Raw genomic sequence first — 22692 nt, 5'->3', positions numbered from 1 at the left:
TCAGTTGGACATCTTACACTATTAACCTCACTGACTTTTGTTTTCTAATGGAATTCCCAAGAGTGGGGAATTTGACGAATTTACCAGTACACTTAACAATTCGTGCAAAGCCATGGGATACATTTTAAAATCGTTTATCTGTGAGCATAATTACACCTGATTTCCATATGATTAAATGTTGTTATTGGTAATTCGCTGTTTGTACGTCCTCCATCAAAACTAAACCAGGCTCGAAATGAAAAATCCAGTTGAATAATTTCACCTAAATCCGGCACATAATAGATCGATAATCGTTTAAAGTCACTCTTTATGATCATTATATCCGTTTTCCACCCACATCGAGTCTGAATCGGAGTGATGTCATAGCTCTGCCACGCTCACTGCTCTGTGCTGTAAAGTCAACGCGCGTCACTTGATACAAAAATGAACTGATCGATTATTACCTTTCACTTGTGATGCATTTAGTTGTAGTTGCAGAGTTGTAGTTGTTCAGGTCGAGACGTGTTGCGGATCAGTCTGCAGCTCTCTGGACTCTGATCCGGGACCGAGTTAGACCGGCTGGGCTCGGACTCATGGAGGGGGGAGGGGAGCGGAGGGCTGGGGGGCGAGCTCAGCTAGAGTTCACCCGTTATATTTCATTTTCCATTTGTGCAAATATTTTTCGATAGAGAAACACACATGTATTGGTTGATATGACACTCAAAAATTTCAAACCTACACCAGCACAGGGGGGAAAAAAACAGCAAATTGCTGTTAAATAAAATAAATTCAGTGTATATGTATGTTGTGTGGCAACTACAAAGCTGCACTGTAAAAAAAAAAAATAAAAAAATTCAAATGTCGACAAATTTTGTGAAACCCGACAGTGACAAGCCTGAAAACAGCAAAGTAGACTCACTCTAATTAAATATGTAAATCCTGTTTTTTCTAAACCAAATCAATTAAATTATTTCCTACTTTTTTGGTAGATTAATTTTGAAGAGTCCAACTGATTAGATCAAATAGATAGTCAAGTTCAGTAAATTATAAATAGTTATAAATTATTGGTGTTGGATCCATTGAGAAAGGACCTCTCTGTAGATTGAACAGCGCTCGACCGCCATCTAGTGGTATATTGTGATTCCGCATGATTGAAGTGCTGCTACATATGAACACACTTCTTATCAAACTGTACACACTTTATTGATAAAAGCTGATAGACAACAACAAATTTAGAATACGTTCACTGAATATAATGTGAAATGAGAATAAGCCTCATATATAAAAGTAAAAGGTAAGAATAAGTAACAGCGTGTAAAGGCAGCAGCAGCTCATAATGTAATAATAACAATGATATGACTTTATTTCCGATTATAGAAATCTTCTCCCGGTTTTATTTACCTTTATATCATCATATGCAGGATATACACGGGTATAGTTTGCACTCCTTTAACTGTAAGTATCGTTTACAAACTCAAGCATCACTTACACATATCAACACAATAAAACACACTGTCAAATAACACATGCATCCTATATTTTGTTCCAATCGGTCTATTTAATCTATACATCAATGATACAAACGCGCAGTTACAGTTTGCCGTATATTGTGTTTATTTCCCAGGCATGGGCGTATTCATTTCCCGCGCTTTGACCATTTACTTCTAACCAATAGCAACAGCTCATTCACTTTCTGGCGTCAATTCCATCCAATCAAGGCCGACTATCTGTGAGAGCCAATGGTAGGGCTTCTAAGCAGTTAGTGCGACCAATGAACGATGAGTAGACGTAATAAACCAAACCAATGGGGTGCCGGGAGTATTGTGTGACCCAAGCGAAGTCTGCCGGGCTCATTTGGCCGCTTCTTCACCGGGCTGGTCTTTTTGGATCTCACTGCAATGGCGGAACAGCAGCAGTTCTACCTCTTGCTCGGTAACTTGATGAGCCCTGACAACACCGTCAGGAAACAAGCAGAGGTAAGAAAAAATGTCGCCGATTTTCCACCGCCGAGGCGCCGCCAATGTTAGAAATCGGGACGTTCGCGTTAGCAGCGCTAGCTTGCTCACCCCTCCAGCCGTAGCCGCGCGCACACTGAGCTTTCACGTCAAGCTCGTGAGCCCACGTGCGAGGTGAAGCCGACACGGGAGTACTGGGCAGCTAACCGAGCTAATGCTAACTATCTCCACCTTGTTGCGTAGTTGGAGCGAAACTAATGAAACTGTGAAGCCGCGAAGCGAGGCGTGCCGCCGGCTTTGTGTGCGTATATGTGTGTGTCTGTACGATACACTCCGTGGGTTTGTTTCAAAGTGAGAAGCCAGTTAAAGAGCTGAGCCACTTGACAGGGTAGCTAGTTACTTTGCTAACGGGATACAGGAAGTAGCATCACGCCAAGTATCCACTCCATGATATACAGCTGTATTAGCTCATAAGCTAGTACTGGCCACAAGTACAAATACACGTGTAGAGCTTGTCGATTGATTAGTTAAGATAATAAATTAAATGTGAACTTGTATGTCCCGTTGTTAACTGAGTAACAGCCATGTTGACACAGTCCGATGTGAAAGTCACGTTGTTATAAATTGAGTTTTGGGGAGGGGAGCCATGTTGGCATTACTTGAGCAATGGCCTTCAATCGGCTTGGCCGGGCGACGTGAACACAACACAACATGCTGGTGCTGCCGTTTAACACTACTCGCCCGAGGATTTAGTGCCGTTTCACCCACGTCACCGGCTGTCTGTTCTCTTCCCCTTTCACTGGATTAGCCTGCCGGGGGATCAGGATCAGTATGGGCTCAGTCTTGCTGGCCTATTCACTTTCCACGCCGCTGTTAGCCACACTGCTCGCGGGGCAAAGCATTGTTGCCACTCCGGCTAAAGGATGATGTGGTTGAATCTTATCACACTCCGCCCTCGTTAGTCGTCAGCGGTTTCCTTTTATAAAACGCAGACTGTCTGCCATGATGGCTAAGCTCACTGGAATCCATCAGTGTGTGGACACAGACACACAAGCTTTACAAAGGTGAAGCCCACAGGAAACACAAACTTGCACATTTGGACAGCGATTACATGACAACATTGTAGATATTTGTGACATGTTTATTTATTGTAGCTGTATTTCAAGTCTGCCATTTTGTATCTTTAGTAAAGTGACATCAGTGGTTAGCATAGACTTTAAGCTGAAGTTTCTGAACGCAGCAGCTACATTGTTGACAAAAGTTTGAACGCTTGTTTAAAGGTGGAACTAAATTTTTATGTTCTGGATTATTATGATCCTGGATGGCAGTGCCACCAGGTGAGCACAGTTGGTACCACCCTCGCCAGGGTCTTTGTCATGCTGAAATCGGATGAGGACTGCATTCTTAAGTTTTCTCTCCACCATGCAGCGACAGAGAAATTGAGAGTGTGAGCTGTTAGGCCAGTTTAAAGTAAAAGGTTACAGTGACAATTGCAGTGAGATGTCAAAAAGACACACAGACACCGCCCCCTCCGCTCTTCACAGCGTGGGCATTTGGAAAAGGTGCACACATTTACCTTCCAACTGGGTCTCAAGGGTCTGACCGACTGTGTAGGATGAAGCACACTGGGCTTTATGACTAATGCATTAGAATGAAGACGGCAACTTGACCAAGATGTGCTCTTTTAGCACATAAGTTGTGTTATTTGCATCCAAAGAACAGTGGGAATGAACATGTCTTTTGTTTGTAAAGTCATGTGTGCTCATGGTGCGGTTGCTTCAGGCGAAGAATTCCTGTCCTACACAAGAAAGATCAAAATTAATACTTTGGTCAGAATTTTGGCTTATGTGTTCTTCTCTTTGACGTGTTCTCTGTACTTGTGACAGTTTCAACTGCCTCATCTTCATCAATGTTTGTTTTCTTTGTAGGAGACCTATGACAACATCCCTGGCCAGAGCAAGATCACGTTCTTGCTGCAAGCAATCAGAGATGCGTCAGCCGCAGAGGAGGTTGGTACACACGACGACACCACCAAACACTCATTCCATTCATCCTGTATCTCTGACACACCTTCTCTAACATGTTCATTTGGCTTACCTGTGGATTTGACCCATTACATCCCAACTAGTGATGTTTTGCAGATTCTTCACTTCATGGGGAATGACTAATCAGCTAAGCTCCCAGCTGTTGTGAAATTCACTCTAATATGGTGTCCTTCACTATGAAAGGGTGTCCAGATAAGAAAATGTGTGTCTTTGATTAATTTTGTCAGATGTGCAGAAAGTCAGAGAGCTTTGTAATGAATTGCTCTAATTAAAGCAGGAATGTGTGATGGGTTTCAGATCAGTTTGATGTGAAACCAAACCCATAGCCTGTTAAAGCATTTTACAAAAAGGGGGAGTCTGCCGTACGTTACTAAAGCACTCTGTTAGTCAGGAGCAGGTCAGAGGGATTGACATTGGACTCTGAGGGGGAAAATTGCCTACTTTGCTACAATTGTCTTGCTCGCGGCGTGCAACACTGCTGGCATTTCAAGCATTCAGTCATTTTTGAGCTCGGCGCCTCAGCCAGAAACGGGAGTTTTGAGTCACGGTTTTGGCATTTGTGTGGCTTATGTTTACTCTGGATCCTCCAGCTGCTCGCTTCCTCGTGCTTCGCCTCCTCTACCTCATGGCTGATATTTTTAGAGTCTTGAAATGGGAGCAAGCATCGAGGTGCTCAGTTCCAGGAGTGACTCTGCCTTTGAATATGCAGCACTCTTTGTCCCTGTGGTAAAGGCAGCATACGATTGTCAAGAATTTGTCACCTAATCAAAATGAATTCCACCTGATTTCCTGAAGATGTTTTGGCCGTAACCACACGATCAGGTTGCACTGTATGATGTGAAGAATACTCTGTTTGTGTTTTGCAGCTCAAACAGATGGCAGCCGTACTATTGCGGCGGCTGCTGTCGTCATCCTTTGAAGAGATCTACCCAGGCCTGACCCTGGACATGCAGACGGCCATCAAGACAGAGCTGCTGTCCTGCATCCAACAGGAGACCTCCTCCAACATCCGCAAGAAGGTCTCTGACATTGCTGCCGAGTTGTCCCGCAACCTCATTGGTAATACTCTTCTTTCTTTCTTTCTGATACAAAGTTGTCCGTGCTAGTTTGTAATTGATTGTTGCAGGTTGATGTTGCATGTGCTAGGTACTTGCCAAGCATTGGGAGCATCAAAGGGACGTTTGGAGGTCAACAGGCGAGCGGGAGGATTTTTCGTGGTTCAGTGCTGTAAAATGTGTTCCACCGGTTTAGTTCTGCATTCCTCGCTTCAGGTAAAGAGACGAGGAAACAGGATTTGATTGTAATGACCTATATGCTGCTTTGCTCTTCCATGTAGATGATGATGGAAATAATCAGTGGCCTGAGGTGCTCAAGTTTCTCTTTGACTCCGTCAACTCTGACAGCGTGGGTCTGCGAGAAGCTGCCCTGCACATCTTTTGGTGAGCTGATTAACTTGACCTCAATTTACCTTCATCACATTTATGACAATCTGAGTTGGATGTGAAAGGAGAGAAGGTTACAGTGATGCCTGCCTAATGAAACACAGGCCCACTGCTCCAAGTATAATAAGCACTGTATCAAATTAATGATCAAAATAAACTCCGTTACTCACATCAGTCAGAAGTCCTGTAAGCTGACACTTGTGTTTACTGTTTGTTTGTTTGTAGGAACTTCCCAGGAATCTTTGGCAACCAGCAGCAGCATTATATGGAGGTCATCAAGCGCATGTTGGTTCAGTGTATGCAGGACCAGGCAAACGCACACGTAAGAGCTGAAGCATGGTCCAATACAGTAGATCTGTCAGGTTTTTACTCCTTCCCTAACTTCATTTCTTTCTCCGTTGTCTTTCAGATTCGAACCCTGGCTGCTCGAGCTGCCGCGTCCTTCATCCTGTCCAATGAAAGCAACACGGCTCTGCTGAAGCACTTCTCTGACCTGCTGCCAGGCATCTTGCAGGTGTGTTGTCAGCCAAGCCTGTTTGACGTGATCTTGCGAGACACATTTCTCTGCACATGTGTTGAGCTCGTGTCTTGACAGTAATATTAACCAATTACTATTGACACGTTGCCAGATGCTGATACTACTGCCAGTTAAGTTACAATGTAGAAGGGAGGAAATGTAGGATCTTTGATATACAAGGGTTTGTTGAGCTACTGTCTGCGCTGTTGGACTTCATCTGGTATTGTAGAGGTGCACTGTGTTCATTCAAGAAGGAACTACAATCCAGTAGCCCACCAACACACACCTGCTCTCAATAATTGGTGAAATGCAATTGGTTGGATTTCTTGTTGGCATAATAAACCAGTGTTCAGGTCCTCATCATGACTGGCCTGTACTTCCTGTACTGTTTATGTCCTTGAGCGCCGCCTGCAATGCTCTCTGCTAAACATCTAGGTTATTGATGGCACAGGTGGCTTGTGGTTGAACATTTTGTCATTTTCCTCTGGTTTAGGCAGTGAATGAGTCCTGCTACCAGGGAGACGACTCTGTGCTCAAGTCCTTGGTGGAGATTGCGGATACAGCACCTAAATACCTGAGACCCAACCTGGAGCCCACTCTGCAGCTCTGTTTGAAGGTGAACATTTTGGAGGCTTTAAATGGTTTATTTATTTTTGGCAGCTTTTCATATTTGTCACACAAATTGAGCCCCAGATTTGTGCTTCCTAACAATATTTGTCTTTTCCCTTTTTTTGCAGCTGTGTGCCGACACCAACTTGTCTAACATGCAGAGGCAGTTGTCGCTGGAAGTGATCGTGACCTTGTCAGAGACCGCAGCAGCCATGCTGAGGAAACACACGGGCATCGTGGCTCAAAGTGGTGAGGATTTGTTTCATCATCCCCTGAATTCATTTTCTGTTGCACCACTCGTGTCGTAAGATCACACTTTGTTCCCCTGCTGGAAACAGGCAGGACGATTCACCTGAAAGTGACCAAATCCATGCTCTTGATTAAAAATGTTACTGAGCTTGAAAGGATTAAAGGAAACATGTTTGAATGTGCTCAGTGCCCCAGATGCTGGCGATGATGGTGGACCTGGAGGAGGATGAAGACTGGGCCATGGCTGATGAGCTGGAGGATGATGACTTTGACAGGTATCCATTGTTATATGGAGGGACAATAGCACAGCCGGTACAGGGAGTTGTTGCTTAACTGGAAAGATGTCAGGTCAAGCCTGAATATTCTCTTAACCCAAACTGCTGCCATTAAACAATGTCAGTCTAGGATCCTGTAGAAAAGTTGTAGTTCAAATTCTCAAACATTTGCATGCACCGCTCTGTCCTCTGTGACACTAAGCATCCTTTGTAACACACAGTAATGCTGTGGCGGGGGAGAGCGCGCTGGACAGAATCGCCTGTGGTCTGGGGGGAAAGATCATCCTGCCCATGATCAAACAGCACATCATGCAGATGCTGCAGAACCGTAAGTAAACACACCTGAGTGAGAAATTGATTTAACCAAATTGCTCAAGTTGTTTGATAATGGAAAGTTGTGTTCTAGTTATTATTAGTTATTTAATTGACCGGGTGTATTTGTTTAGCTGACTGGAAGTACCGTCATGCTGGGCTGATGGCGTTGTCTGCTATCGGTGAGGGCTGCCACCAGCAGATGGAGGCCATCCTCAACGAGATCGTCAGCTTTGTGCTTCTCTTCTGCTCCGACCCTGTAAGTCACACTGCTGTCACTTTGACCTTCAGCCATGTAGACAATTTTTTTTTTTTTTTTTTTTTTTTTTTAAACAATGGTCAAGTGTGTCCACAGCTTTGATGTACTGAGTCATAATCCTGTTTTGTTGTTCTTCCCCCCTCAGCACCCAAGGGTGCGCTATGCTGCCTGCAATGCTATTGGACAGATGGCGACAGACTTTGCCCCCACCTTCCAGAAGAAATTCCATGATAAGGTTTGAGAAATGACACGGATATTTTGCGAATATTTAAAAAACAAATCTCACATCTGGTTGACCAGCACATCCACGCTCTGTGCTTGGAATTGTTCTATAACTTTTTGGAGCTTATGGAAATGACTCGCTGCGTTGTTGTTATGATGCATCACGTTTCTCATCGTCCTCGTCCTCTCCAGGTCATCTCGGCCCTGCTTCAGACCATGGAGGACCAGAGTAACCCTCGGGTGCAGGCTCATGCTGCTGCAGCTCTCATTAACTTTACTGAAGACTGTCCCAAGTCATTGCTGATCCCTTATCTGGACAGTTTGGTGCAGCACCTCCATGTCATCATGGTCGCCAAGCTTCAAGAGGTATATAGAAATAAATATCTGCATACATGCTTGTTTAGGAATGAAGCTCCTGACTGAACTTATGATTTGCGTTTCCTGTCCTAGCTCATCCAGAAAGGCACCAAACTGGTCCTAGAGCAGGTGGTGACCTCCATCGCCTCAGTGGCCGACACAGCCGAGGAGAAGTTTGTGCCGTACTACGACCTATTCATGCCCTCGCTCAAACACATCGTGGAGAATGCGGTGCAGAAGGAACTCCGGCTGCTTCGCGGCAAGACCATCGAGTGCATCAGCCTCATTGGTCTGGCTGTCGGCAAGGACAAGGTACGAGTCTGAACCAAGAGGTCAAAGAGTCAACATAGAAGTCTCCTTGAAATGAAAACTGAGACTGATTGCCGGGATTGATTTACATGGATGGACATGTTGACCTGAGTTTCTCTCCCTCTGTATCATATCAGTTCATGCCAGACGCCTCTGCCGTGATGCAGCTGCTCCTCAAGACGCAGACAGACTTCAATGATCTGGATGATGACGATCCTCAGGTAGAACTTGACCCCTTTGTTTACTTCTTACTTGCGTCGAATGTTCCATTTCACGATTGCGATCACTGCATTAGTCGGTCTGGAATCATGTCCTGGTGTGTGTGCTTTAGATCTCATACATGATCTCAGCCTGGGCCAGGATGTGTAAAATCCTGGGGAAGGAGTTTCAGCAGTACCTGCCTGTGGTCATGGGCCCCTTGATGAAGACGGCCTCCATAAAGCCTGAGGTGGCTCTGCTCGACAGTAAGTAACAGCAATGGCTTCAACCAGCTAGCCGTTTCCTCAAGATGACATCGCTGTAACAGTCAAACTAAATGCTGTGTCCCGTCTTTTAGCCCAGGACATGGAGAACATTTCTGAGGATGACGGCTGGGAGTTTGTCAACCTGGGCGACCAGCAGAGCTTCGGCATCAAGACAGCGGGCCTGGAGGAGAAGGCCACTGCCTGCCAGATGCTGGTGAGCAAACAGCTGCGGGAGACACAAGTGTCCCAGCAAGTAATCAGGACTGTAGAGGTCAAGACGATACAGAGCCACAAATGACTGATGGCCGGTAGCACAGGATGAGCTCAGAGACGACTGTGCATTGCTTGTTAGGGTTGTCCAAAATACCCAAACCTGAACATTTAAAGCAATAAATTAGTTGGTGAGAAAGTAAATTTTCCACATAAAAGACTCTACAGTGTTTGTTAAATTGCCCAGTTCTTGCAATAACTAGTGGTTTTATGTTCCAGGTGTGTTATGCCAAAGAGCTGAAGGAGGGATTCGTGGAATACACAGAACAGGTGGTGAAGCTGATGGTTCCTCTACTCAAGTTCTACTTCCATGATGATATCCTTCTGTCACAAACGCTCAACAAAGATTGGCCACTGAATTTATTTTGATGTATAAAGGAATGTCTCCTTGCCTGGCTCCCATGATCGCCGGCACGTTGGGTGTGTGTTGGTGTGTGTGAGATGCTATTTGCTTTGTGGTGGAGCTGCTGTCTTCCTTGACTGTCAGACGCGTCCGGGTCGCAGCTGCCGAGTCCATGCCCCTGCTTCTGGAGTGTGCGAGGGTCCGAGGGCCTGAGTACCTCACCCAGATGTGGCACTTCATGTGCGACGCTCTCATCAAGTCCATCGGCACAGAGCCTGACTCCGACGTCCTGTCTGAGATCATGCATTCATTTGCCAAGGTAACAGATTACTACTAATGTGGCAGAGATGAAAGATTACTTAAATTTAGCTTCATGTTAAAACTAGTTTATCATCCACTGTTGTAGAATTTGGGCTTTGATGCGTCGGTTCATGTCTTCAGTCCATTGAATGAATGAATCCTGATGAATAGTTTGTTTTGTGTTGTAGTGCATTGAGTTGATGGGAGACGGCTGCTTGAACAACGAGCACTTTGAGGAGCTGGGCGGCATTTTGAAAGCAAAATTGGAAGAGCATTTTAAGAACCAGGAGCTCAGACACGGTGAGGATCCAACTCTCACTCGCACTCGCACCCCGTCACGTTCAATTCAGCGATATCAGCTTGACTGAACTTAAACATTTTGTCATTCGCAGCCAAAAGACAGGATGAAGATTATGACGAGCAGGTGGAAGAGACGCTACAAGATGAGGTAAACACTTTTACATCTGAATCTTAAAATAGCATTGTGTAAAAGATGCACCAGGTGTCATTGTTTCCTCTCCTCGTGTTTTGCAGGATGAGAATGACGTTTACATCCTCACCAAAGTGTCGGACATCTTGCACTCGGTCTTCAGTAGTTACAAGGAGAAGGTGCTGCCCTGGTTTGAACAGCTGCTCCAACTCATCGTCCAGCTAATAGTAAGTACTGATGAGTCATCTGTGCACACATCGGGCCTCACTCCTCCCTAGGAACACAAGCAAACTTTGAAGGAAATGAGCGACATCACAGAGCCGCATGCTCATTAGCCAAGTTGACTTCAATAATAAATATTTCGCTAAATCAGCGTTTGCTTTTCTCATCCAGCAATATTAAGTCCATGAAGTGAAATGGAGCAGCTTCCCTTTTTGTAGCTCTCTGGGTCTTTGGTTTCCCTCAGTCCCCACAAACACTGCTTCTGTCAAAAGTATTTTCTGTCCTCTTCATCAGCGCACACACACACACACACACACACACACACACACACACACACACACACACACACACAGCTGAGGAGCGTGAAGTTGACCTCATCTTTGTCCCGTAGTGTCCCAACAGGCCGTGGGCCGACAGGCAGTGGGGCCTGTGCATCTTTGACGACGTGGTGGAGCACTGCAGCCCCTCCTCCTTCAAATATGCCGAATACTTCCTGCGGCCCATGTTGCAGTCGCTATGCGACACGAGCCCGGAGGTCCGACAGGCGGCCGCCTACGGTGTGGGCGTCATGGCTCAGTATGGAGGCGAGAGCTACCGCCCGTTCTGCACAGGTAATCATGCTGGTCAGGAAGTGTTTAGAGCCGCTGCTGATGTCCCAGGTGATTGGAGGTTAAGTGTGTGTGTATGATGTGTGTGTCCAGAGGCCATCCCCCTGCTGGTAGGAGTCATCCAGGCAGCCGAATCGCGCTCCAAGGAGAACGTCAATGCCACAGAGAACTGCGTCTCTGCTGTGGGAAAGGTCATGAGGTTTCGATCAGAGTGTGTCAACGTGAACGAGATCCTCCCCCACTGGCTCACCTGGCTCCCACTCAACGAGGACAAGGAGGAGGCCGTCCACACCTTTGACTTCTTGTGTGACCTTATTGAAAGGTGGGACGGTTTGACTTTACTTTCTCCTGTGCTGATGTTGCTGTATGGTTCAGTTTAGATCTCTGCTCTGTTTATGAACGTAGATTCAGAAACACTGCAGTGCCTCTTCAGCTCCTTCCGCAGTTCTCCTGAAGTTGATCCCTTTTCTACGGGACACTTTAGTTTCTTCCTGCTAATCATTGTCCCACCTCGTCCGCAGCAACAATCCCATCGTCCTGGGACCCGACAACGCCAACCTCCCCAGGATTTTCCTCATCATTGCAGAAGGAGTCGCAAACGAATCTGTCAAGAGTGAAGACGCATGCAGCAAGCGTTTGGCTAATGTCATCCGTCAAGTACAGGTGAGCCGTCGGCCCAACGGCATGCACGTACAGTTTAAATTACCGTCGGTGTCTCTGCACTTCATATACTTCGATACTAACAACAAATATAGTGAGTCTTTGTTGGCCCATTATCAGCTCCATAAAGTGTCCCACAGGGTTTGGCTCTTTAACAAGTTGAATTGCAATCTAAGTTTTGTCCTGACCAATACACATTTTCCCTGCATCAATATAAGCCAAGTTTAGACTACTTGAATTTTGGAAAACCTCCAAACTGCTCAAACTACAGATTTTTTCTCTTCATTTATGAGCTCTGTTGATGATGAGTGTTCACTGAGCAGGAGAGCAAACCTCAGCAGCTCAGTTATTAAAGTAACTTCTGTTGTATTGCACGAGTGGAAGATTCAAGCAGCAATTTTCCTCATTTGGGGCTTAAGTCTGAGCTAAAATCTTGTAGTCTGAGCTTGACATGAACAGTGACATGAGTGTGTGTGTGACGTGGATGTGTCTGTGTCCACCAGGGCTCTGCAGCATTATGGACACAGTGCGTATCGACACTGAATGAGACGCAGCAGAAAGCCATACAGGACCTACTGAACACTGCCTGAGCCCGTGAGTGTGTACGTGTGTGTGCCTGTTCACCATGCCGGCTCCCCCCTCTCTCTACACCAAATGATGAAGAAAAAGCTGAGCTCCTGGATCTCCTCCATACATCCACACACTTCCTCCTCTTCCTGCTGCAAGTGTGTACGGACGCTGGCTTCACCCCCACCCCCCCTCCTGCCCCTCTCCTCCATTGCTGCCACCGCCCTGCTCGTACCGACCTTACACTCAAGAGGAGCCTAGGGAGCAGGTTGGATATTTATCACAGTGGAGGACCTGTCCTGTCCGTCCCCCGTCCTGTCCCTCCCACCTCACAGACGTTCCCCCCTGTAAACCAAATGCAAGTCCTGGTTCTCAACCTGTGCAAAGGGAATCTGCAGCATCAAACTGGATTATCCCTGTTTTATCACAGCTCCATATCTTCACCCCCCCCTCCTCTCCCTCAGCCGTTCCCTGATGTTTGACTTGTCTAGCTTTGCCCTTAGGGACTCCCTTCTCCATTCTCAACAGATGTAAACTCATTGGAGTTTCCGGCTCCGCAGCAAAGGGCCATATTTGGGAAATGGGAACAGGACATTATTGTGGACTTGAGCAACCGAATGAGGTGGAAATCTACACTGGGCGATCACTGCCTGTCTCCTGTGAATTTTACTTTTTTTTTGTATTTTTATTATGTTCCTCCTTTTTCTGTGTACCCAGTGTTACCTGGGGGGAAATGGCCTCTGTTTGCCACAGCCCAGAGGATGTGTTCAAAAAAAACTAATGGCATGTTTGTAAGTGGCTAACTCTAGAAAATTAAAAAGATAATAGCTAGGAAATTTACATTATCGCTGTCCTGGGGGGAAGTGGACAGGGACGTAAGCAGCGTCCCTCCATAGAGTCCCACACAGCCGTGGATAGTAAACCAGTTTGAAGATGAGATGTGCCGAACGGTTGGTGTCACTTTGGTAGCAGCAGCAGCAGCAGCGTGGTGAGAGCCACTGAGAAAGGTTGCGCAATAATCTCTAGTGGGGTCACAGCCACGGTGCATGTGATGGAGCGGGAGGAACGTGAACTGTTAAGAGAATGATTGATACGCGTCATTACCAGCGACGCGGCTGTGAACCTTTGCAGTTTTTGCAGATATGATGGAATTCCAGAAATTAACCAACAATAAAATTCCAGTGAAAACCTCTGAAAAATGAGTCGCTTGATTCTGGGATTGTTGAGATTTGTCCTCAATGTCCTAAAACGCCTGCAGTAGGATGAAGATGAATGAGAAATGTGCAGTGAGCAGGAATTTCATTTGCAAATTAAATTGAATATCAAAATGTAATGAAACCTCAGTCTTAGTCTACCAGCATAAATCCTGTTAGCTTTAGCACTAGCACCCCCTAGTGTCACCTGCAGGAACTGGAGAGATGGAGAAACATGCAGAGAAACACTTATCTAACAATCAACACAGCCAGTGGTGATCCAGTAGAGCAGCCATGCTTTATTAGGACATCTAAACCAACATGTAGAGAAAGAAATTAAAGCTCAACTGTGGAAATAAGTCATCTGTAATCTAACAAACCCAAAATATACATATGCATGATGTACATGTTTCTACATCAGCTTCAATGTGGCATTATTTCCTGTACACGATGGCTTAAAATCACCCGTGACGCATGTTTGTACTTTGATTAGACCTCAACGATTATTTCCCCTAATGAGATCGTGGGGTGGAACCTCACTTTGAACATTTTACAATGTGGTGCCAATGTTTACACTCAGACTATGTAGCGCACGCTGGCTGATGCCCTCCACCTTTCTACAGTTTAGAGAACTGTTAACAGAAGGTTGCAAAGTCCTGGGACAGTGGACAGTGGAAGATGACTTTGATTTCTACGTACTTTTGGTTTTTATAGGTTTTTTGTGATTCTACAGATTGGCTTTTACCGTTTTTTCTTTTTAACTCGTGGCCTTAAAACGGGACTCGACCTTCCACTGAGTTTCCTTCTCTTGTTAATGGGTTGCGACTGGGATGAAAAGACTTTTAATGGAAGCATGTTGGTGTGTGAGGTTCAGGTACGGGACCCTGGCTGGTTGCAAACCGGCAGTTTGAATTCCAGACCAGCTGGGGGGGGGGGGAACATGAAAAAAAGCAATGTCATGAACCTGCTAATGCACAGGGATAAAAGATACTAAACAGTTCTGACACAACGGGTCACCACAGTGCTTTTCCCTCAAGGATTCCGGCTTTAAAACGTTTCCTCTTCACGGTTGGAAAACGGCTTGGTGCTCCATTCCGTTTGAATCCAAACAAACCGGGATTATTTGGTGAAATCTCAGTGACTTTGACTGTTATGTGTGTAAAGATTAAGAGAAAGAAAAAATACTTAAGTGAAACGATCCATGCTGCGTTTGTCTTAGTGGCGTCAACACGGTTCCCCACGGCGACGGCTGACCCGAGTACATGCGAGCCGAACTGCGATTAAGGCGAATACTAGTGTAAGATGTATACGTGACCAGAATCCGTCTGTTGAGGAAATGCAGAGGAGCCTCAGATCAAGAGGTTTGCATGTCTGAATGGATCAATATACAACCTCATAGTCCAGGTTACTTGGGTTAACGCTGATTTGATTCACATCGAAGTGACATTTAAGAGACAAACGGCCTTAATTGCAGTTGAATCTGCATGTAAACGTTAAGTGTGTTTCCCACTTTCAGACGACGCAAATTCCGAGTGCTGCCCTTAGACGAACGCAGCATAAAGAGTCCGTCGACAGTGAGTTGGGTTTCCACTTCAGAAGACTTGGTGGTGCTCGTGTGAGACGAGAGGAAACATGAGGACGGGCTTGTTGTTGTTTGTGTCCCTTCCTTCCTGGACCTGCTGGCGCCACGTGATCGGATCCCGGGCGAAGGATGAGGACGCAGTCGAGCCGCAAATAAAGTAAGCACGTGTGTGAGAGACAGGTGAGTATGTACATTGAAGGGGGCGCTCACAGCTCCTCTCCTCCTCTCCCTTTGACTGTTTGTGTCCCGTCCTTCGCCACCGTCCCATCTGTCCTCTTTTCATGTCCTTTCCTCCTCGCCCGCCGCTTGTCTACTGCAGCATTTCCACAAAAGCGTCAAACTCATCTATGTTCTTCTCGTAGACGGCCAGTTTCTCCGGCAGCGAGTCCTGCAGAGAGAAGAGACATGAAACTCACTGCTGCTCCCTCTGCTCACGTGATGACCTGAATGATGACAGGATGAAGGGGAAGGTTACCAGGTCGTCGGCCATAGACTGGGAGCTGATGTGCAGGGAGAGGCTGGCCAGCTGAGGAGGGTTCTGGAACTCCCTGTAGAAGGTGCCCAGGTCCATCGGTAACAGGTCGTCTTTGGAGAATGCCGGCCGCTGCGTAGGCAAAAAGACATTTGTCATTTTAACTTCAGATTTTGTCTTCTGAATAAATTGTAGCTTTGCCCAAAAAAGCGCGTACAAAGTCGACCATGACGAAGTCGTCCTGCTGCCCCGATCCCTCTGAGCCCTGAGAGTGAAGGCTGGCCTGCAGGGGGGACGGACATGAGGGCGAGTCTGGAGGCTGAATCTGCACACAGACGGGACACGTTTAAGATATAGAAGAAGAACACAGACTGAATCAGTGACGCTGCAGCTCGGTCGTAAAGTAACGTTACCATGGGGTCGTTCTCCTCAGAGTCCAGACCTCGAGGAGCAAACGCTGCAAACGGCAGGTCCAGACTGGCTGCTGTTACCTACACACACACACACAGACACACACAGTTTAGTTTATACTCATTTGTTGTTTAGTTTTGTGGCAGATTTAAATGCAGTGTTCTGATTTAGGAGGGTTGACGCCCCCTGCTGGTAACAAAGATATCACCCTATGAATCTGTTGACTTGTTTCAGGCGGTCGGTTACCTGAGCTCCGGGTTTATTCACAAACGCTCCGACCTTCCTGGTGAAGGCAGAGAGCGACTCCACCGGGTCGGCGGGAGTCGTGTTCCTCCGCCCGTCACCGCTGTGCGGCAGCCCGCCGTCTTCGGCGCTGGGGAGGAAGAGGAAGCGGTTTAGGAGGCAGGAGGTCATTAAGTAAAAAAAGATCAAGCCTGGAAGATTGACTAACCTGCTGCCGGGTGTGTTGGGGGCGTGGTCTACGGTGAGGTGATGTGCGTCGGCCACGCCTCCCTCTCTCCCAGCATGCAACACCTGAGAGCAAAGAACTTCTAAATAACTCTTGGAGTGAAACGGTGTGACTGAAGACCCCATGTTGTGCTGCAGGATGTTGTACCTGGTTAGGAGCTGCAGCAGCGTGACAGAGATCAGCTGCTCCTGCAAGAGCTGCAGGCTGATGGGACAGCCGGGACACATACAACTAGAGAGAGAGAGAGGGGAGAGAGAGCAGTTCACATGCAATTAGTCGACTTTTGTACAATCAGATTTATAAATAGCGTAAACTAAACTACATCACTCACAGCAAACTGAAGCAACATCAAACTACAGTTAAGTTGAACGACGTGTTTAAGTACTAAAGAGTAAAGAAGACGACATCTACTGACACACACACACACCCACGTTTTGTCACAGCAAACCTACAGTATGAGTGACACACACACACACACACCTACATGCTGGAGGCTGAACCAAAGTGTTCAGTGAATCTAAATGTAATCTGAGTGCAGATCAAAGGAGCCTGTGAAGCAGATTATTTGTCAGAAAAACTGATCAAATAAAACGACACCAAACACGACTCACAGTGCAGCAGCCTGAAGCAGCTCACACACTACGTTACACACACACACACTCGCTACGTTACACACGCAATGGACAGTAGACTCACAGTGTGAGTGACAAGTCCAGGGGCCAATGGAAGCTGCAGACTGTCCAGGGGGAGGGGCTTAGGAAGTTTAGTGGGAGAAGGACTCAGTGTGCACACACACTGAAACAACGCGCGCACATACACACAGAAAGATAGGAAGAAGAAAAGAAAGTAAGAACACAAACACACAGGGAGAAGTGAAATGAAAGCACAGGAGTGAAAATGAAGAGCAGAGGTCAAAGGGGCAGAGAGGCAGAGGGGGGAGTGTGTGTGTGTGTCCTCGTACCTGAGAGGGGGGGGAGGTGGAGAAGGAGGTGGTGCAGACCTCCTGTGAGTCCTGGACCCCAGCAAACGGGCCCCCGTCCTCCTCGTCCGGAGGTCTGAACACAAACACACACACACACATAATGGTGATTACAGCACGACTACACACACACGTCTGTCCTTTAATGCTTCGTTCAAGCCTCCTCTCCTGTCCGTCTCTGTACCTGTACCTGTAGTTGCAGGGCTGCCCCATGTTGGCAGGCCGCTGGCCGCCACAGGGAGGATCCACAAAGTGATCCACGATGATCCCCATGATGGGTACCGTACGCTCAAACTGCCTGCAGGAGGAGGAAGAGGAGGAGGAGGAGGAGACCAAGCTTGTAAGTAAACCTGAGCCGACTACAGTGCGTGTGTGATTGAAGCGTCTGGTCTCCTGTGAGTTACCTGCTGGACATGAACGCCAGGTTGGTGCGATAGGCGCAGGACAGAGTGACGGTGCCCACAGGTGTGCCCACCACACCCACACGCACCGTCTGGAAACCTACACAACACACACACACACACACACACAGATTAGTGAAGGATGGTGATGGTTAGCGACCCGTCAGTCAGGCTGTGAGCTCATGTTACCTTCTCCTAAGCCACTCAGCTGGACTTCACCAAAGTAGATCCTGGAGCAGACGGGAAGAGATCAAAGCATTATTATATAACCTAATCAAACCACACACACACGCACACGCACACATACACATACACACACTTACCTGTATAATATGACATAGTCGTGACCCTGCTTTCTGGATAGTTTATAGGCTGGTGTTACTCTGGTGATGGCCAGCAGAGACTTAAGCAGGACGGACAGACGATTGTAGACCGTGTAGGACACCTTGATGTCTTTATCACACCTACACACACACACAGTGATTGGTCGATATATGTTAATTGGACTAATAAAGGAGGGAAATGCGGCGGAGACAGTCCACTTACTTCTCGTTCATCTCCACACACCAGGTCTCCAACTCCATCGAGTCGCCCTGAGAGAGCGAGAGCGAGAGAGAGAGCGAGAGAGCGAGAGAGAGAGAGAGAGAGAGAGAGAGAGAGAGAGAGAGAGAGAGAGAGAGAGAGAGAGAGAGAGATCTCCATCACTTTCTGTCAGCACATATGAATCTAGAGCAGCAGGTTCAGGTTGTTGTTGTTGTACCTCTGATGTCTTTAGTGAGATCTCCACACACATGGATCGTCCCACGCCAGGAAGTTGTCCCGCCAGAGCTTTCTTGGCTTCATGAGTGACCTCTGGGATGTCTTTGATGGACAGATTAAACTGAGGGAGCACGACACAAAATAAATATCATAAATTGATCATTTATGACTTTATTTTCATGATTATGTTCCTCTCCTGCAGGCTGAACTCTTACCCAATCAGAGCCTGTAGGTGATGAAGACGAGCGTGTGAAGATCTTCTCTCCGAGGCGAGCTTGGACGATCACCTGGACAGTCTGCAGACACACACATTCACACAATTAAACCATGTGTATATATCCTAAAGTGGTAGAAACAGAACTCTCACACACACACCGATGCTGTGTTCATGTTATTCTACACTGAGACACACTGCTTAATGACCTTCAAGGCAAAGAACTTGATGAACTTGTCCAGATCTTTCTTATCCTGGGGGCTCAGGTCCGTCTCCATTTTTCCACGACCCTGAAAACACAACAAAGAACACAATATGTCAGATTTAAGTGAAGTAAAAGCTTTAGTAAATCCCCGTTACTACAGGAATTTAATAGATTAACTCAGTGGCACCACTTTAACGCTAAAGAAGAACAGAAGATGCAGTAGTTTGGTGAATTTTGTGTCCTATAGCTTTTAAACGCGGCCTAATGCGCGTAGTTGCGATGTTTAGTTAAGAAATTGGAGATAGTGCGAAGCTAGAATCAATGACAGCTACGCAACATTGGACATTATTCCCATTGGTATATTCGCCATCTGGAATAGTAACATTTTATTCACGAATAACGGCGTGAAAGCGCTACAAAGCACAATGACTTGCCCCCTAACAACTAGCCAGTGGCTAATGCTAACTAGATGCCACGCACTTTAGACCGCATCGCAGAAAAGCAACACTTACATTCGTTTTTCCACTAATCGGTAATATTTCATGAAATTAAGAGTGTATTTAATAGAGGTATGGCGTCGCGTTAAACTAGAAAGCGAGCAAACAACACCGCTAAATCAGGCTAAAGCTACAGCAGCAGCATCGAGCTCTGTGTTTATCTTCTCCATGTCTACGTGTTTGGGTAGCAGAAGTTTCACAACGGCACTTTTGCTATTTATTTAACATGGGTTAAAACGTACAGCAAATACCAAACGAAACGTTACCACTTCGTAATTGAAATTGGGAAATGGTATTTTTGGAACGAAACTTTGATATGATGTCGACTTTAAAACAGAGAATCCAAACGTAAACACGTTGACGCATTTACTATGTCGAAAGTGCGACTTTGCGACACAAGTTCGGTGTTTCCAGTGTTTTGGTCGATGTGAGCCAGATGGTTTCCTCAAAGGTAAAGCGCTAAAAATAACACAGATGCAAACAATAACTAATCCACCTGAATAAGAACTTAATTATACAACTATTGCAACGTAACCACGGGTCACTAACGTTGCTGTCTAAGAAATGACGTCATTGAAACGTTGTTTTAGCTGCTAGCTCTTCTGCTAGCTACACGCGATCAGCGTTGTTATTGATGTTCAGTCGTTACTTCGCGTTTACATAGTGCTTAATATTGAACTGAAATTGAATTGAAGTGCAAATGTCCAAAAGACTACATTTTTCATTAAAGTTCTATTTTTTTTTTTTTTAAATCCTGTTAAATGAGGTAAAATCAAACTGTAATGGTCTGGACACATTTCATTGACATTAAAAATATAAACAATTGTAGAATAAAAGTGTATGAGAACTTCAGATTAGTTATTTTAGAAATAATAGATCCTGATAAGAATTCTCAAATCTGCTATTGCATCAAAAACGTCTGCATAAATAGACAATCGTGGGATAATCGGCTGTATTTCTTCATTCAGGAGTTGCCATGGCGATCCCCATAGCCATCCTTGACTGCGATCTGCTTCTACACGGCCGAGGCCACAAAACCCTCGACCGCTTCGACCTAGATTCAGTGTCAGACAACTTCCTCCTCACGACGTTCGGCTTCCCCAGGGAGTTCATCCTGTACCTGGTGGAGTTACTCAGAGAGGTGAGTGTGACCTGAACCTCCATCCAGGCCCCTCCCACTCTTTGATACTGGTACATACTCAAATCCTGGCTGCTGTTTGTGTGTGTGTGCGTCAGGCTCTATGTAGACGCACGCAGCGCTCCAGAGCCATCAGCCCCGAGGTTCAAGTGTTGGCCGCTCTGGGCTTCTACACATCCGGGTCATTCCAGTCGTCTATGGGAGACGCTATAGGCATCAGCCAGGCGTCCATGTCCAGATGCGTGACCAACGTGACCAAAGCCTTGGCTGAGAAAGCTTCCGAGTTCATCACCTTCACCAGGTACGAGCCTTCATTCACATCAATGTTTGGTCATTATGGTCTAGTTCGTAACCAGAAGGGATTATAAGAAGAACTATTGGAGTAAAGAATAGACTAATTGTCTCCAAACAGAGATGCCAGCAGCAAAGAACAATCCTTCCTGGAGTTTCAGAGGGTCGCAGGGTTCCCAGGAGTCCTCGGGGTGCTGGATTACGTCCAGGTTTGTTGTTTTATTACACCATGAACTCCACCTCCTCCTTTGTAATAATGCGTAAGGGGTCCTCTGAGCGTATACACGGTGAAGACACGTTCTTTCTGTCCCGTCGCCAGGTTGCCATCAAAGCCCCAAACAGTGAGGACTGCTCATACATCAACAAGAAAGGTTTTCACTCTATAGGCTGCATGCTGGTTTGTGATGCCAGGGGCCTGTTGCTCAGTGCAGAGACCCACTGGCCCGGGGCGCTCAAAGACACAGACGTGCTGCAGAGATCGGACCTCCACAAGCTGCTGCAGGACACAGAGGACGGCTGGCTGCTGGGTGAGACACAGTAGCAGACACAGTGGCCTCTCATTATCATCTATTTAAAGGAAATGTCTGACATGAGGACTTCTGTCTCCTAGGTGACTGCCGCTACCCTCTGAAGAAGTGGCTAATGACACCAGTTAGTTACCCAGAATCCCCTGCAGAGCATCAGTATAATCTTGCCCATGATGCCACGCATGAGATAGTGGACAGGACCTTCAGAGCCATCCAGACCAGGTTTAGATGTTTGGACGGCGCAAAAGGATACTTACAGGTATTCTACTCTATTCTGTGGAGGTCATTGATTTCCGTAGAGGCGTCTATTTCCTATTTCATTCCAGAGTTGAGTCCATTTCAATTGTGTTTTAGCTTCAGTGTCTTGTCCTCTTTCCTGTCTGTCTGTCAGTACTCTCCAGAGAAGAGTTCGTCCATCCTGCTGGCCTGCTGTGTTCTCCATAACGCCTCCCTGAAGTCCGGTTTAGACGCATGGACCCTTGAGAGGACGGATCCTCCGGAGCAGCCAGAGAGGCTGAGACAGAGACCCGAGGACCGGGACACTGAGGCTGAGGAGCTCAGGAAACAGCTCATACAGAGACACTTCAGTTAAAAAACGCTGACTGGACTCAGAGACTTGCATGGGACGGTTAAAGTGACGAGGTTTGTCACAGGTAAGAGCGAAAACCGATCAGTGCCACTAAGAGCGAATCATTGTCTGCAATCAAAGGCCCTGGATTAATGAGTTTCTACTGCCAAAGACGTGTATGTTTAGGCTCTCACAGTGCCCCCTGGTGGATATAATAGCATTTAATTCCCCAGATCAACAAAGTATATAAACAAACATGAGAGTCAGGGATTTGAGGTTTATGAAGCGTTGACATCAAGTGTCTCCTGCCACCTAGTGGTACCAGTTGACATTGATATACTCTGCTGCTATACTCTGGTTGCTTACTGACTGACTGAACTAAGCTGTGGACTGATTTTAAAACTTCAACAAAAAGTATATGGAGTAACTCACAGGTGGAAGAAAATGTCTACACTGATAAATGGCTCCAGGAACATAATGGAAAACAGTATTTGAATAAAAAAAAGGGTTGTTTTATGGAAGAAAGTGTCTTTCTCTTTGTAAACCTTTCAACTTGTGGTGTCCAAAAAGTCCAAAAACACGGGAACCAGTT

The 22692-nt window shown here is 46.3% G+C and overlaps 3 protein-coding genes across 5 annotated transcripts; 2 read left to right on the top strand and 1 right to left on the bottom strand.

Annotated features, from left to right (window-relative positions):
• The first annotated feature begins 1799 nt into the window (after nt 1–1799).
• kpnb3 (karyopherin (importin) beta 3) lies at nt 1800–13154 on the top strand. Its single transcript, XM_076143884.1, has 26 exons — nt 1800–1955; nt 3863–3943; nt 4846–5038; nt 5316–5418; nt 5647–5743; nt 5831–5935; nt 6432–6554; nt 6676–6796; nt 6984–7071; nt 7293–7399; nt 7518–7642; nt 7788–7877; nt 8057–8230; nt 8315–8533; nt 8668–8751; nt 8862–8994; nt 9087–9208; nt 9484–9580; nt 9754–9926; nt 10096–10207; nt 10300–10355; nt 10442–10564; nt 10951–11170; nt 11261–11489; nt 11689–11830; nt 12331–13154. The coding sequence occupies exons 1-26, from the start codon at nt 1878–1880 to the stop codon at nt 12415–12417; spliced, it is 3282 nt and encodes a 1093-aa protein (XP_075999999.1). The 5' UTR covers nt 1800–1877; the 3' UTR covers nt 12418–13154.
• A 717-nt stretch (nt 13155–13871) lies between these two features.
• On the bottom strand, nt 13872–19774 carry atg13 (ATG13 autophagy related 13 homolog (S. cerevisiae)). 3 transcript variants are annotated; one of them, XM_076143888.1, is made up of 18 exons: nt 19592–19774; nt 19084–19164; nt 18876–18956; nt 18662–18781; nt 18448–18494; nt 18225–18365; nt 18091–18131; nt 17905–18001; nt 17691–17798; nt 17483–17576; nt 17218–17316; nt 16669–16752; nt 16504–16586; nt 16299–16425; nt 16055–16132; nt 15859–15966; nt 15645–15773; nt 13872–15557 (listed from the first exon to the last, which is right to left on the bottom strand). In XM_076143888.1, the coding sequence occupies exons 2-18, from the start codon at nt 19150–19152 to the stop codon at nt 15480–15482; spliced, it is 1584 nt and encodes a 527-aa protein (XP_076000003.1). In that variant the 5' UTR covers nt 19153–19164; nt 19592–19774; the 3' UTR covers nt 13872–15479. The 3 variants fall into 3 exon arrangements, with proteins under 3 accessions (XP_076000003.1, XP_076000001.1, XP_076000002.1); XM_076143886.1 differs by lacking the exon at nt 17218–17316 and having other exon boundaries at nt 17685–17798; XM_076143887.1 differs by lacking the exon at nt 17218–17316.
• Nucleotides 19775–19884: 110 nt separating this feature from the next.
• On the top strand, nt 19885–22619 carry harbi1 (harbinger transposase derived 1). Its single transcript, XM_076143889.1, has 7 exons — nt 19885–20027; nt 20545–20717; nt 20813–21015; nt 21127–21214; nt 21325–21532; nt 21616–21791; nt 21924–22619. The coding sequence occupies exons 2-7, from the start codon at nt 20553–20555 to the stop codon at nt 22122–22124; spliced, it is 1041 nt and encodes a 346-aa protein (XP_076000004.1). The 5' UTR covers nt 19885–20027; nt 20545–20552; the 3' UTR covers nt 22125–22619.
• Nucleotides 22620–22692: the final 73 nt, after the last annotated feature.

The sequence above is a fragment of the Genypterus blacodes genome, unplaced genomic scaffold (genome assembly GCF_046128005.1).
Source record: "Genypterus blacodes isolate CSIRO-AG114 ecotype Tasmania unplaced genomic scaffold, CSIRO-AGI_Gbla_v1 ptg000027l_1, whole genome shotgun sequence".
NCBI lineage: Eukaryota > Metazoa > Chordata > Actinopteri > Ophidiiformes > Ophidiidae > Genypterus > Genypterus blacodes.
The sequence above is the reverse complement of the archived record's forward strand: the minus strand, read 5'-3'. Positions and strand labels throughout refer to the sequence as shown.